The sequence below is a fragment of the Dipodomys ordii genome, unplaced genomic scaffold (assembly GCF_000151885.1).
Source record: "Dipodomys ordii isolate 6190 unplaced genomic scaffold, Dord_2.0 Scaffold129, whole genome shotgun sequence".
NCBI classification, from domain to species: Eukaryota; Metazoa; Chordata; class Mammalia; order Rodentia; family Heteromyidae; genus Dipodomys; species Dipodomys ordii.
The window spans coordinates 2,412,131-2,428,307 of record NW_012267345.1 but is presented as its reverse complement, the minus strand read 5'-3'; the positions used below and the strand labels follow the sequence as shown (position 1 = coordinate 2,428,307).

General features: G+C 45.7%; 1 protein-coding gene across 1 annotated transcript in view; it reads right to left on the bottom strand.

Moving 5' to 3' along the window:
* Positions 1-16,177, bottom strand: part of Prpf6 (pre-mRNA processing factor 6) — a 66,986-nt gene that overhangs the window by 15,308 nt on the left and 35,501 nt on the right. The window contains exons 7-12 of the mRNA XM_013030364.1: positions 14,277-14,371; positions 13,432-13,588; positions 12,077-12,239; positions 6,113-6,231; positions 4,708-4,926; positions 3,239-3,361 (exon numbers count right to left, since the gene is read on the bottom strand). Of these exons, the coding sequence (XP_012885818.1) occupies positions 3,239-3,361; positions 4,708-4,926; positions 6,113-6,231; positions 12,077-12,239; positions 13,432-13,588; positions 14,277-14,371 (876 nt within the window). The remainder of the gene's footprint in view (positions 1-3,238; positions 3,362-4,707; positions 4,927-6,112; positions 6,232-12,076; positions 12,240-13,431; positions 13,589-14,276; positions 14,372-16,177) is intronic.

Below are 16,177 nucleotides of genomic sequence, written 5' to 3'. Positions count from 1 at the left end.
GACCCCCCCCCCCGAAAAAAAAATCTTTATAAAACCACTACCTCTGAGGGCTTCCTTAAGGAATGAAGTACACATTATCATACATATGACACCTGCAGGCCAAGGGCTAGTGCCTGAACTCTGTGGTATGAGCATAGAACTTAACAGACCATTGTGAATCAGAAGGGGGAAGAACCCTTACCCTACCAGATGGAAGGAATAAGCACTCAAGCCCAGTGCTGGTGGCTCATGCTTGTATTCCTAAGCTACTCAATAGGCTAAGATCTGAGGATTGCTGTTCAAAGCCAGCCTGGGTAGGAAAATCCATGAGACTCGGAGCTGGGAAGGTGGCTCAGTGGTACAGCGCTTGCCTCACATGCATGAGACCATAGGTTCAATTTCTCAGCACCACATAAGCAGAAAAAGCTGGAAGTGGTGCTGTGGCTCAAGTGGTAGAGTGCTAGCTTTGAGCTGAAGAGCTCGAAGACAGCACCCAGGCCCAAAGTTCAAACCTCACGACAGGCAAAAAAAAAAAAAAAAAAAAAAAAAACCATGAGATTCTTATCTCCAATTAAGTATCTAAAAACCTAGAAATGGAGCTGTGGCTCAAGTGGTAGAGTACTGGCCTTGAACAAATAAAGCTCAGGGACAGTGTCCAGGCCCTGGGTTTAAGCCTCAGAATTGGCACCAAAAGAAAAAAAAAAAAAGAAGAAGAAGAAACAGTATTTAAGGGCTGGTGATGACAAAGCACTTGGCTAGCATGGTCAAAGCCCTGGGTCCAATCCCTAGTTCTGTCCTTGACCCCACAAAAAAAGTAAAATAAATCTACTTAGAAAATCATTATGTGGTGGCTCACGCCTGTCATCCTAGCTACTCAGGAGGCTGAGATCTGAGGATCGCGGTTCAAAGCCAGCCCGGGCAGGAGAGACCGTGAGACTCCTATCTCCAATAAACCACCAGAAAACTGGAAGTGGCGCTGTAGCTCAAGTGGTAGAGCGCTCGCCTTGAGCTGAAGAGCTAAAGGACAGCACCCAGGCCCAGAGTTCAAGCTCCACGACCGACAAAAAAAAAAAAGAAAATCATGTAGCAAACATTGTGGTCATAATGGATTCAGTTCAAAACTTCAAACTGTGGGTCAAGTTTGATAACAACAGAAGAGTATCCTTACAGTATCTCAAAGTGACTCCCAGAGTTCAAGCCCAACAGACCAAAAAAAATATATATATATATATATATACACACACATATATATATAAATTACAGAGAGAGCCTCATATTAATTGTGTTAATCAAGCTGGTCCTATAATTTTTTTTTTATTTGGTTGGTAGTGGGGCCTGAACTCTGGGCCTGGGCGCTGTCCCTCGGCTCTTCAACTCAAGGTTAGCGCTCTATCACTTGAGCTACAGCACCACTTCCAGTTTTCTGGTGGTAAGAGTCTCATGGGGACTTTCCTGCCCAGGCTAGTGGTTTATTGGAGATTATTTTCTAGTGGTTTATTGGAGATAAGAGTCTCCCAGACTTTCCTGGCCAGGCTGGATTTGAACCGTGATCCTCAGATCTCAGCCTCCTGAGTAGCTAGGATTATAGGCATGAGCCACCAGCACCTGGCTCTAATCTCTTTTGAAATTTAGTCTTAGGAAATAATATCAAAGGAGACAAAATCTTAGTATGCAGAATGCTTTGTTTTTTGTTTTAGTTGGCAATGGAACTTGAACTCAGGCCTAGGCGCTGTCTCTGAGCTTTTTTGCTCAAGTCTAGGGCTCTACCACTTTGAGCTACAGACTTTCCTGCCTGGGCTGGCTTCAAACCATTATCCTCAGATCTCAGTCTCCTGGGTAGCTGGGATTACAGGCGTGAGCCACCAGTGCCCAGCTATAGAAGTTTTTTGTTGTTGTTGTTGTTGGTCGTGGGGCTTGAACTCTGGGCTTGGGCACTATCCCTGCACTCTTCAGCTCAAAGCAAGCGTTCCACCACTTGAGCCACAGTGCTACTTCTAGTCTTCTAGTGGTTTACTGGAGATAAGAGTTTCACAGGCTTTCCTGCCTGGGCTGGCTTTGAACCACAGTCCTCAGATCTCAGCCTCCTGAGTAGCTAGTGAGTCACGGTGCCCGGCTTAGAATGTTTTCTAAAATTAAATTTTGTACCAAGGAACACAAGAGAACCTAATGTCATTTGTATCAAAAATCAAGGAATGCAAGAGAACCCAATGTCATCTAAGTAAATAGCTATGGAAGTTGTAGTCCAACCCACACCCAGGTCCTGGATTGGGGATACCTGTTGTATGACCTTGGATACATTCTGTGTAATATGCCTACTAGTAAGAATTCTTAATATTGCGGGGTGCCAGTGGCTCACACCTGTAATCCTAGCTACTCAGGAGGCTGAGATCTGAGGATCATGGTTCAAATCCAGCCTGGCCAGGAAAGTCCGGGAGACTCTTATCTCCAATAAACCACTAGAAAACCGGAAGTGGCGCTGTGGCTTAAGTGGTAGAGCTCTCACCTTGAGCTGAAGAGCACAGGAACAGCACCCAAGCCCAGAGTTCAAGGCCCACGACGGACCAAAAAATAAATAAATAAAAAAGAATTCAAAATATTACTCCTTCACTTGAACTCAAATTCATCAAAAACTGTAAATCTACATTCACTTTGAAAAGCCAGGCACTAGCAGTTCATGCCTGTAATCCTAGCTACTCAAGAGACTGAGATCATGGCTCAAAGCCAGCCTGGAGGAAGGAAAATCTTTAAGATTTATCTCTAATCAACCACCAAAACCCCCGAGTGAGTGAGGACCAGAGACTCACACCTATAATTCTAGCTACTTAGAAAGCTGAGATCTAAAATCAGTTCTTTCTCCTGCCAGTCCTGAGACTTTCTGAACTCAGGGCCTGGGCACTGTCCTTGAACTTCTGCTCAAGGCTAGCACTTTACCACTTGAGCCACAGAGCCACTTCCAGCCTTCTCTGTTTATGTGGTACTAAGGAATCAAACCCAGGGCTTCATGTATGCAGGGCAAGTACTCTACCACTAAGCCATATTCCCCGTCCCTGAAAAATCACAGTTCTAAGTAGCAGAGCTGTGGCTCAAGTGGCAGAGTGCCAGCCTTGAGTGAAAAAGCTAAAAGACAGCACCCAAGCACTGAGCTCAAGCCTAATATTGGCACAAAAACAAACAAACATACAAAGACCTTTAAAACAGTCTGCTAGTCTCAAGGGCCTACTGTGTTTCACCGAAACCCTGGTTATGAAGGCAAACTCACACTATCAGCATCCTCCATCCATGTGTGCTTCCGATCTTCTTCTTCAATCCCAATCCCAATCACAGCTCGCATGGCAGCCTGACAGGTAACTACACTTCCAGCCCTGTCACACTCTTCAGCATCCTGAAAAGGGACACAAAATTGTGCTTTAATTTTTTTAAAGTATATTAGTTTGAGGTGCTGAAGACGAGATAGCACTAAGGAGGCTGACTCAAGAGGACAGTTCAAGCCCCACAATCGACAAGAACAAAAACAAGACAATTAAAAAATGATAAAGGCACAAGGGAAATGATATATCAGAAATTTGGAGCACATAGAGAAACAGAGAACATCAGAAATAGCAACCTTGTAGCTTAAAGGAAGAAAGAAATATACAACAGAGGTGGGCACTGGTGGCTCATACCTATAATCCTAGCTACTCAGGAGGCTGAGACTGAGAGGATGATGGTTCAAAGCTAGCTGTAGCAGCAAAGTCTTAAGAGACTCCATCTCCAACTAACCAGCAAAAAGCCAGACTAGAGACATGGCTCAAGTAGTAAAGTGCAAGATATAAGCAAAACACAAACAAGCAAGAGCAGGAGATCCTGAATTTAAGCCACAGTATTAGCCAAAAATAAAAAGTAACAGTAGCAGTAAGTAAACAAAGTCAATGAGCACAAGCTTCTTCTGCCTGACTGGGAATCTTCAATGCTATCTTACACCTCATATGAGAACTCAACATGTAGAAGAACATTTCGTGTGTGTGTGTGTGTGTAAGAAAGAGGAGGGGGGAGAAAGGAAGGGAAAGGAAGAGGGGGAGAAAGGAGGGAATAGAGAGGGGAAAAACAGAGCAGAGACAAAGTCTCAGTATGTGGCTCATATTACTTTACATGTAGCCAAGCTACCCTCAAACTCACAAATTCTCCTGCCTCAGCCCCTCACGGATAGGACTACAGGCATGCAGAACCATAGCCACCCACATCTCTTTTGTTGTTGGTAATGGAGTTTGAGCTCAGGGCCTGGGCACTATCCCTAAGCTTTTTTGCTCAAGGATTGTGCTCTAACCCTTGAGCCACAGTACCACTTCCAGTTTTCTGGTGATTAACTGGAGATAAGAGTCTCACAGGCTTTCCTGCCCAGGCTGACTTCTAACCACAATCCCCAATCTCAGCCTCTTTAGCAGCTAGAGTTACAGGCCTGAGCAGCCAGTGTTTAGCCCACATCACCTTTTTTTTTTTTTTGGTCAGTTGTGGGGCTTGAACTCTGGGCCTGGGCACTATCCATGAACTCTTCAGCTCAAGGAAAGCACTCTACCACTTGAGCCACAGCGCCACTTCTGGTTTTATGGTGGCTCACTGGATATAAGAGTCTCATGGACTTTCCTGCCCAGGCTGGCTTTGAACCGATACTCAGATCTCAGCTTCCTGAACCACTGGGATTAGATGTGAGCCACCATCGCCCGGCCCACATCACCTTTTAAAGCAGCCTACCTGGATCCACTGCTCACGATTAATCTCCACACCATTCGCCCGCAAGGAAGTGATGGCCCGGTCAATGATCTTCTCCACCATCTGTGTGTTTCCATTGGCTTCCTCAAGTTTTGCAGCTGTGATCCAGATGTGCCGGTCTGTAGGAATGTTCTCACGAGCTTTATTTAAGACCTTGCGGGCATTTTCATAAGTCTCCAGCCTCGCCAGAGCAAGCCAGAGCTACACAAAGAAAGCATCAGAGAAGGGGCTGGGAAGGTGGCTCAGTGGTAGAGCGCTTGCCTTGCACGCCTTGCACGCCTGAGGCCCTGGGTTCGATTCCTCAGCACCACATAAACAAAAAGAAAAAAGCGGGAAGTGGCGCTGTGGCTCAAGTGGTAGAGTGCTAGCCTTGAGCTGAAGAGCTGAGGGACATTGCCCAGACCCAGAGTTCAGGCCCCAGGACCAGACCCAAAAAAAAAAAAAAAAAAGCAAGCACCAGAGAAAGGGAGGACAAGTGCTGAAGCAGTCACATGGTCAGTCAACCGCACGGCCATGGCACCTCCACAAAGTCCCCTAAAGACTGTCAAAGAGGCAGGGTATGTGGCTCAATGGTAAAGCACTGACTAGTAAGTATAAGGCCTCTAGTTCAAACTCTAGTGTGCAAAACAAAACAAACAGGCATGGTGGCACATAACTGTAATTACAACTACTCAGGTGGTAGAGATCAAGAGAATTGCAGTTTGAGGCCAGCACAGCAAAAAGTTAGCAAGATCTCATCTCAACAAACAAGTCAGGCTGACTGGGCTGGCTTTGAACAGCAGTCCTTAGATGTCAGCCTCCTGAGTAGCTAAGTTTACAGGCGTGAGCCACTGGTGCCTGATCCTCTACTTATTTTTATATAAATAAAGTAAGATTGTTTATAGAGAATTTCACAATACCCCTTACATGACAGAAGACCTGACAGAAATCACTGCACAAAAAGCCATGAACTAAAATGCTCAAACTAATGACATCCCACTGGCTTTTGGGCAGAACTGACTCCATGCTGGGCTGGCAGGAAGATACAGTAATGCCACTGTTCAACACAGCTCCCATCTATGAACGCTGGCTATCATAAAAAGAATGGCCCGGAAAGCGTCCAATGCAGTTTTCTGTAGTGATCAGTGATGACCAGATTCGTTTTTGTATTTCTGTACTGTGTTGCATGCCCACCACCTGTGCTGCACTTTCATCAATAGCATGACCAACGGATGCCACCTTCCACCCTGCCTAGTAGATGCTGCATTGTCCTGGAGTTCACATTACTTTCTAATGCCAGGAACCACAACTGGGTAAGCAGAAGACTCCACATACACCACTCCCAGATCCGGAACTTGACTCAGGCCTTCCTTGGTGGGGATGGACGCTCAGAGCCTAACAGACTCACCTCCACACTGGTAGGGCAGCACTCCACAGCTCTGCTGAGCATGATTCTAGCATCTTCAGGCTCTTCTAGCTCAACGGCTGCTTTCCACAAGCGAACTGAGTTTGGAACGTGCTCAAGGGCTGCAAAAGGTCAAACAAGAACCCAGGTCACAGGAATGGGAAATAAAAGCAGAAGGCTAGCTGGGCACCAGCACTATAATCCTCACTACTCAAGAGGGTAAGGTAGGGAGGGTCACAAATTGCAATTTGAAGCCAGCCTGGGCAGAAAATTCCACAAGACTCCATTTCTAAAAGAAGCAGCAAAAAACTGCTAGAGACATTTCTCAAGTAGTATAGAAGTAAGCTGAGCAGGCTCAAGACCCTGAGTACAAACCTTAGTACCCAGGGAGGAAAAGTCAGGAGGCTAATGTTGGAGGCACATTGCTGCCAACAGGCTAAGATGGATTCCCCCTTATTGACAGTCAAGGCTGTAGACATGTTCTTTTTGTAAATCTTTTCAGATTAGAAACAGAGACAAAGAGAGATGCAGAGAATCTTATGTGTATACGTGTGTCTGTGTGCGTGAGTGTGTATGCACACTCAGAGCCTGGGTGCTGTCCCTTAATTTTTCTGTTGAAGGAGGCCCTGGATTCAATTCCTCAGCACCACATAAACAGAAAAAGCTGGAAATGGCGCTATGGCTGCTCAAGTGGTAGAGCGCTCGCCTTGAGTTGAAGAGTAAGGGACAGTGCCCAGGCCCAGAGTTCAGGTCCCATGACCAGCAAAAAAAAAAAAAAAAAAAAAGATTACAGGTGTGAGCCATCATGTCTGGCTAGCAGAGAATCTTGAGTACCAGAAAGCAAGAAAGTAATTAAAGAGCCGGGCACTGGTGGCTCACACCTATAATCCTAGCTATTCAGGAGGCTGAGATCTGAGGATCGCGGTTCAAAGCCAGCCCGGGCAGGAAAGACCGTGAGACTCCTATCTCCAATAAACCACCAGAAAACCGGAAGTGGCGCTGTAGCTCAAGTGGTAGAGTGCTCGCCTTGAGCTGAAGAGCTGAGGGACAGCGCCCAGGCCCAGAGTTCAAGCCCCACGACCGACAAAAAAAAAAGAAAGTAATTAAAGATCACTGAGGGCACATTAGTAGAACAGGCAACAATACAAATAAACATCAAAAACATGCTGAGCAGCCAGGCGTTGGCTCATGCCTATAATTCTAACTACTCAGGAGGCTGAGATCTGAAGACTGCAGTTCAAAGCCAGCCTGGGCATTAAAGGCTATGAGACTCCTCTCATAGAGTGCTCATCTTGAGCTAAAGAGCTGAGAGACGGTGCCCAGGCCCAGAGTTCAAGCCCCACGACTGACAAAAAAAAAGAGAGAGAGAGAGAGAGAAATTTAAGATTTTTTGCCAGGTGCCAGTAGCTCACATCTGTAATCCTAGCTACAAGAGGCTGAGATTTGAGAATCATGGTTTGAAGCCAGCACTGGTAGGAAAGTACATGAGACTTATCTCCAATTAACCACCAAAAAAAAATAGAAGTAGACTGTGGCTCAAGTGGTAGAGCTACCAGCCTTGAGTGAGAAGGCTAAGGGACAGCACCCATGTCCTGAGTTCAAGCCCCAGTACTAGCACAAAATAAAATGAAAAAAAAAAAAGAAAAAGATTAATATTTTAAAAATTGGGCCTGTGGGTATAACTCAGTGTCAAAGTGCATATGTGAGGCTCTGGGTCAATTCTCTAGAACTGGAGTGGAGGAGAGATTTAAAAAAATTTTAATTTACAGATCATCAGCTGGATATGGAACTCCTAGTGAAAAAGAGGGGAGCCCTGTGCTAGGAGTCCCCATAAACATGTACTGTAATTCTTTGTATATAGAAAAAATACTGTAAAGTTTAACTTTACTCTTCAAAAAAAATAAAAATAAAAAATAAAAAAATTTTAATTCATCATTTAGAGAATACTAGTTTCGGTAGATATAGTATCTGGGCATCAGTGGCTCATGCCACTAATCCTAGCTACTCAGGAGGCTGAAATCTGAGGATCACAGTTTGAAGCCAGCCCAGGCAGGGAAAGTCTTTGAAAAGCTTATCTCCAATTTACCCCCAAAAAAAGGCAGAAGTGGAGCTGTGGCTCAAGTAGTATTGAGTGCTAGCCTTGAGCAAAAAAGCTCAAAGACAGCACCCAGACCCTGAGTTCAAGCCGCAAGACTGGCACCAAAAAAAAAAAAGTTCAGCCCATGAAACTCCTCCACAGCAGTATGAGAAGGCCTTTCTTCCAGGGAGGGGCATAAAAACAGCACATAGAAAAGTACCTGGAAGCTAAGCGCCTGTGATCCTCGCTACTCAGGAGGCTGAGATCTGAGGATCACAGTTCAAAGCCAGCCTGGCCAGGAAAGCCCGGGAGACTCTTATCTCCAATAAACCACCAGAAAATTGGAAGTGGCGCTGTGGCTCAAGCGGTAGAGGGCTTGCCTTGAACTGAAGAGCGCAGGGACAGTGCCCAGGCCCAGAGTTCAAGACCCATGACCGACAAAAAAAAAAAAAAAGTACCTGGGAACAGAAACAGGAAGTCTAAACACTGGAGAGCTGACTGCACAACAGCCGGTGAGGTCATGTGTCACCTAACCCTACATGAAGGAAGCAGCACGCTGAGGGCGACGTCGCAGCTGTGCTCCCAGGAGACCCATCAGTAATGGCCACTGGAGACTTCTACCCTTTATGGGCCCCTAATGTGTGAATAGTACAGTTATACAGGACGACTTCTTATACATTCTGTTAGCAAGAGAGAGTCAACAGGAGGGGCTACAATGCTTGATAAGAAATGTACTCACTATCTTGCCCATGTAATTGTAACCCCTCTGTACAGTATTTTCACAATAAAAAAAATTTAAATAAAAAATGATTATTAAATCCTGCCCATGCAATTGTAACCCCTCTGTACAGTATGTTCACAAATAAAATAAAATAAAATTTAAAAAAAAATGATTATTAAAAAAAAAAAAGAGAGAGTCAACAACGAAAAGAATTATGCCCTGGCCCATCCAGTATACTCTGCTCACCATAGGTACCACCTGACCAGCAGGCTCACAGGTGATACCACCCACCCAAATCCTGATATCCTTCTTCCCTTTTCGAGATGAAGACCCTAAAGCTCAGAGTAAGCTCATACCCTACATCATTCAGTTTCTTCTGGTATCAGACCATCACCCACAATTCTTGTTCTCTAAACAAGGATTAGTTCTGCCTGACTAACCCCTGAACTCACAGACACATACCCTGATAGGAAGGAGTCCCAAAGCAGTCATGAAAGTAGCTGTAACCTCACTTTTAAAGCAAGGCTCTTCCAGAAGTCTATCTTCCAAGTACTCACCAACAACTCAATGCAGTAGCTCTAGTCTCTGCCCCAGGCATCCAGGGAGGAAAATGCTGTTTCCAAAAACTCAGAAAAGATCAGACCATGGGCTGGGAAGGTGGCTCAGTGGTAGAGCGCTTGCCTTGCATGCCTGAGGCCCTGGGTTTGATTCTTTAGCACCACATAAGCAAAAAGAAAAAAGCCAGAAGTGGTGCTGTGGCTCAAGTGGTAGAGCGCCAGCCTTGAGCTGAAGAGCTGAGGGACAGCGCCCAGGCCCAGAGTTCAGGCCCCACGACTGGACCAAAAAAAAAAAAAAAAAAAGATCAGACCAAAACTGGAATGAGGCAGCAACAGCAGCAAAGATCTAGTGTTCTGAAGCTCCTTTACCTCAGCATCTGCCCAACAACAGAGCCAAAAATGCCTTCCTAGTGAGGCTGGTAAGAGTCCTGAAAGGTGACCTCTCCACAAGCGCCCCCATTTCACCACAATACTCACTTCCATGAACATGCTCTTTTCCCCAAAACCAAGCCGATTGGAAATGAACCTAGACAATCTGTGGTGAGTAGGAACTGGCCATAAAGGCACGCATGACTATTCACCAAACTGCCGAAGGGATAATTCTGCAGAGCTTCTCTAAATAAGTAATACCAATAACCAGAGCTTTATGTACCTTTCATCAAAGAACTATTTTCTGTGGCACCAGTGACTCATGCCTGTTATCCTAGCTGCAAGAGGCTGAGATGTGAGGACCGTGGTTTGAAGCCAGCCCTGATAGTAAAGTCTCCATGAGGCTCTTATCTCCAATTAACTAAAAGTAGAACTGTGGCTCAAAGTGGTAAAGCACTATCCTTGAGCAAAAGAGATGAGAGACCACTAGTGCCTACGCCTGGAATTCAAGCCCCACAACTGACAAAAAACACAAGGACTTTTTTCCCTGCTAAAAAAAGGTAAGAAGTTGATTTCTGCAAATCAAGATAGGTGTTACCTTTTCTTTTTTTTTTTGGTCGGCCGTGGGGCTTGAACTCTGGGCCTGGGCACTGTCCCTCAGCTCAAGGCGAGCATTCTATCACTTGAGCTACAGCGCCACTTCCGGTTTTCTGGTGGTTTATTGGAGATAGGAGTCTCACGGTCTTTCCTGCCCGGGCTGGCTTTGAACCATGATCCTCAGATCTCAGCCTCCTGAGTAGCTAGGATTACAGGTGTGAGCCACCAGCGCCCGGCTGGTGTTAACTTTTCAATCAACTATAAGAAGCCGGGTGCCAGTGGCTCACACCTGTAATCCGAGCTACTCAGCAGCTGAGATCTGAGGATCAAGGCTCAAAGCCAGCTGGGCAGGAAAAGTCCATGAGACTCTTACCTCCAATTAGCCACCAGAAAACTTCTAAGTGGTGGTGGCTCAAATAGTAGAGAGCTCACCCTGACCTGAAGAGCTGAGGGACAGCACCCAGGCTCAGAGTTCAAGCCCTACGACTGGCCAAAAAAAAAAAAGACTGACTCTAAGAATTCGGTGGATAGGGCTGGGAATATGGTTTAGTGGTACAGTGCTTGCCCTAGCATGCATGAAGCCCTGGGTTTGATTCCTCAGTACCATATAAACAGAAAAAGCAGGAAGTGGCACTGTGGCTCCAGTGGTAGTGTGGTACCCTTGACCAAAGAAGTTCAGGAATTCAGGTACAGTGCTCAGGCCCTGAGTTCAAGCCCCAGAACTAGCAAAAAACAAAAACAAACAACAAAAAAACATACCATACCTACACCAGTGGCTCAGACCTATAATCCAAGTTACTGAGGAGGGTAAGAATCTGAGGATTGCAGTTTGAAGCCAGCGTGAGATTCTTACCTTCAATTAACTATTCAAAAATAGTGGAGTTGGACCTGTGGCTCAAGTGGAAAAACATTAACTTTGAATAAAAAAGCTCAAAAGCTGGGCGCCAGTAGCTCACACCTGTAATCCTAGCTACTCAGGAGGCTGAGATCTGAGGATCACGGTTCAAAGCCAGCCTGGGCAGAAAAGTCCGTGAGACTCATCTCCAATAAATCACTAGAAAACTGGAAGTGGCACTGTGGCTCAAGAGAAAGAGCGCTTGCCTTGAGCTGAAGAGTGAAGGGACAGCGCCCAAGCCCCATGACTGACCAAAATAAATAAGTAAATAAGTAAGCTCAGGGACAGCACCCCAGCCCTGAGTTCAAACCCCAAGACCAGTGTGTGTACACACACACACACACACCCTCCATTAGAGCACTAGTCCCTGGGTACACACACACACACACACACACACACACACACACACCCTCCATTAGAGCACTAGTCCCTGGGTACACACACACCCGCCATTAGAGCACTAGTCCCTGGGTACACACACACACACACACACCCTCCATTAGAGCACTAGTCCCTGGGTACACACACACACACACACACACACCCTCCATTAGAGCACTAGTCCCTGGGTACACACACACCCTCCATTAGAGCACTAGTCCCTGGGTACACACACACACACACACACACACACACACACACACACACACACACACACACACACACACACACACACACACACACACACACACACTCCATTAGAGCACTAGTCCCTGGGTACAACTAATGGGTACCTTCAAGGGAGGCTCACCTTTCCGAAGAACCCGCTTCTTTGCTCGAATATCTGTTTCCAGCTCTGCTGCTCTGATGTAAATCCTAACAGACTGAGGGAGATGACGGACAGCTTGGGCTACCACAGCCTTGGCTGTGTCCCCAGGTTGCAACCTGGCTGCTTCTAGCCAGACATCTTCACTCTAGGACAACATAAAAGAGCAGTAAGGACACGTGCAGACTGAGGGTTACAATGAATCAGCAGGTACTTCTGGAATTTCCAGATCCTATGAAAGTCAAACACCTTGGACATAAACAGACCTATACCAGAACTTGCTTTGTAATACCAACGCTCAGAAATGTGGCTACCATGTTCAAATGAAGGAAATATACAACACTTTTATAAGAATAACACAATTTACTACAAGTCCATGGACAAGGCAGGCCTTACGTCTGACTGTGAAGTTCTGATTTGTGTCTGACATTCTGAAGCAGTTCTCCACAGCCCTCTTTCCACTATCAGGATTACTTGGTCTGCACAGTAAAGTCTAAGGACACTTAGAGGTTTCATAGTATACTTTTTTTTCTGTCAGTTGTGGGGCCTGAACTCTGGGCCTGGGTACTGTCCCTCAGCTCTTCAGCTCAAGGCTAGCACCCTACCACTTGAGCTACAGCACCACTTCCAGCTTTTTCTGCTTATGTGGTGCTGAGGAATTGAACCCAGGGCCTCATGTATGCAAGGCAAGCACTCTACCACTGAGCCACCTTCCCAGCCCTCATAGTATACTTTAAACTTGTGTAATCATCCCACCCCCCAAAACAAAAACACTGCAATATTCTCATAAGAGTACTTATTTTTGTTTTGTGTGTGTGTGTGTGTTTTGTTGTATTTGGGGCTTGAACTCTGGGCCTGGGCGCTATCCCTCAGTTCTTCAGCTCAAGGCGAGTGCTCTACCACTTGAGCTACAGCAACACTTCCGGTTTTCTGGTGGTTTATCGGAGATAAGAGTCTCATGGACTTTCCTGCCCAGGCTGGCTTTGAACCGTGATCCTCAGATCTCAGCCTCCTGAGTAGCTAGGGTGACAGGTGTGAGCCACAGGCACCTGGCTGGTTGTTGTTTTTTTATGTTACAGGGGAAGATGAGCTGACTAATCCTTATAGAGTTAAGGCCACTCTGCCATTAAACTATTGGTAGATCAGTCTTTGTTCCAGGTGAAAACAAGGAGAAAATCCTTTCCACTGGTAACATCCTCCCTTCGGCCTGCCAAGCCATCTGCAGGTAAAATACTGAGGACAGACAGACTTGCTGTGACTCCAGTTTACCCACAGGAACCCAGCCTGACACAAAGCATCTGCTGGTGGCTGACAATTATGCAGCTGTCAACAGGCTTCACCTTGGGGCACATCTCTGTTCCTTTCATAATAAGATTCCGAGCCACTTGCAGCTTCCCAGTGACCTCCTCGAGGCGGGCCGAAGCGATCCAAGCTGGAGGGTGATGGGGGTTTGTCTCCCGAACAGACTTGAGGAGCAGCCGTGCCTTCTTGATGTCACTAAAAGACAGAATATGCATATAGTTGGACTGCACTGTAAGAGGTGTGCTGAGATGAGAGCCAGGGAGAAGTCGCCCCCTTCAGACAGGAGGTTGAACTGCCAAGGAAGACATAAATAGGAGCCAGCACACAACTCTGACCAGCAAGACTTTAAGCCTTCTAGACACCCTGCAAACAAACCCTAAACCCTGAAGGTCTACAGTAAGCACCTGGGACAATGACCCAGCTGCTTCTCAGCTCAGCACAGGTACCTTCTTTGAATATTAATTGTAAAACATTTTTTAAACACCAGTACTTGGGCTTGAACTCAGGTCCTTGTGCTTTTTGCTCAGCTTTGTTTGGCTTTTTCATTCACAGATGACATTCTATACCTTAAGCCACATTGCTAGTTCTAGTTTTGTGCTGGTTAACTGGAGGTAAGAGTTTCTCAAATTTGCGTGCTCAGGCTGGCTTCCAACCCTGATCTTCAGAGCTGAGCCTCCAGATTAGTAGGTTTGGAGGCGTAAGTCACCAGTACTCAGCTTTGTAAAACATTTAATACAGGTAGTAAATGGATACAGATTTTAAATAAAAGAATAAAAAATGAAACTATACTTATTAAAACATCTATATACTTTGTACATTTTCCAAATAACACCTAAAACAACCTAGGTTCCCGTCCAACCCAACAGTTCTGCAAGGCACTCACTTGATGTCCCCTCCGTGGGTGGGGATCATAGAGTTTAGATCCGTCAGATAGCCTTTGGGGTCCACGACAGTCTGCCCACTCACCGAGTCAGACACCTATGAGATAGGCTAGGCTGAGAATCAGCTGGACACGACCAGAACAAACTAAGACAGGTTCCCTGGGACCTCTTCTTCCCTTCCCACAATCCTGGACAACAGTAGGGGTGGGTAGTCAGGAGGAAAGAAGAAACAAATTTCTTGTGGGGCGGGGGGGAGGGAAAACAGGGGAGGGAGATAAATAAATTCCTCCCTAAGGGGGGGGAGGGGCTATTAGAAATGTAGGTGTGGCTCAGTGGTAGAGCAGTACCTACTAAGCATATGTGAGGTCCTAGGTTCAATCCCCAGCACCACAAAAATACAATTTAAAAGGAAAACTTTAAGAGTCCCAGGAGGAAAACCCTAAGTTGACATAAAAAAGGTCTTTCCAACAGTGAGTGAAACCAGAAGTCATAAAGCAAAAGATCAGTAATTTCAACTGCTTTTTAAAATTGTCAGATAGTAATTCTTAAACTAGTCTACTTATAAGGTTTTCGTTTGTTTTTGCATGTCCTAGGGCTTGAACTCTGGGCCGGGATGCTGTACCTGAGCTTCATTTTGGCTAGGGCTAGTGCTCTACCACTTGAACCAAAGCTCTGTTTCCATTTTTTTCTGTGATTAATTGGAGATAAGAGTTTCCAGTACTTTTCTGCCCAGACTGGCTCTGAATCACTACCCTCAGATCTCAGCCTGCTGAGTAGCTAGGATTACAGGCATGAGCCACCCCACCTGGCTAAATTTTTAAGTTACCATGATAAATGACAATAACAAAAAAAATTTTAAAGGGAAAGAAGAAGGCCAAGTGCAAGCACAAGGCCCTGAGTTTTAGCCCTGATGTGTATGTGTGCACGCACTCACATACATGAAGCAAGTTTAGGGATGTAGCTCAGTAATGGAGTGCTTGCCCAGTATATGTGAGGTTCTGGGTTCAATCCCAAGCACAACAAGATAAAATTTTGTGAGGGAGACTTGAATAAATACTCTATAATAAAGATATATGATGGGGCTGGGAAGGTGGCTCAGTGGTAGAGTGCTTGAGGCCCTGGGTTCAATTCCTCAGCACCACATACTCAGAAAAAGCCAGAAGTACAGCTGTGGCTCAAGTGGTAGAGCACTAGCCTTGAGCTGAAGAGCTGAGGGACAGCGCCCAGGCCCAGAGTTCAGGCCCCACGACTGACAAAAAAAAAAAAAAAAAAGATATATGAATGGCCAATAAATACATTAAAAGAACTCAACATTACTGTTTTTTAGGGAACTGTAAATATATATCACAATGAGATACTTTACATCCATTATGGTTGTCTATTTTCAAGGAAAGAAAAAAAAAAAAAGATGTTGGAAAAAATGTGAAGAAATTGGAAGAAGCCTGTGCACTACTGTTGGAAATATAAAATGGATTACATTGGGTGCTGGCAATTCAAACTCTAACACCTGTAAACCTAGCTACTCGGGAGGCTGAGGTATTAGGATTAAGGTTTGAAGCCAGCCAGGGCAGGAAAATCTGTGAGAATCCTATTTCCAACAAACTAAACAAACAAACAAAAAAGCTCAGGGACAGTGCCTAGGAATGTAAAATGGACTGGATGGGGTAGTAAACCCATAATCTCAGCACCGGGAGGGTGAGGTAGAAAGCTCATGTTGAAGGCCAGCTTGGACTATGAAAAGAAACACCTGGGCTAGGAATGTGGCTCAGTGGTACAGCGCTTGCCTTGCATGCATGAGGCCTTGGGTTCAATTCCTCAGCACCACATAAGCAAAAAGAAAAAAGCCGGAAGTGGTGCTGTGGCTCAAGTGGTAGAGCGCTAGCCTTGAGCTCAAGAGCTGAGG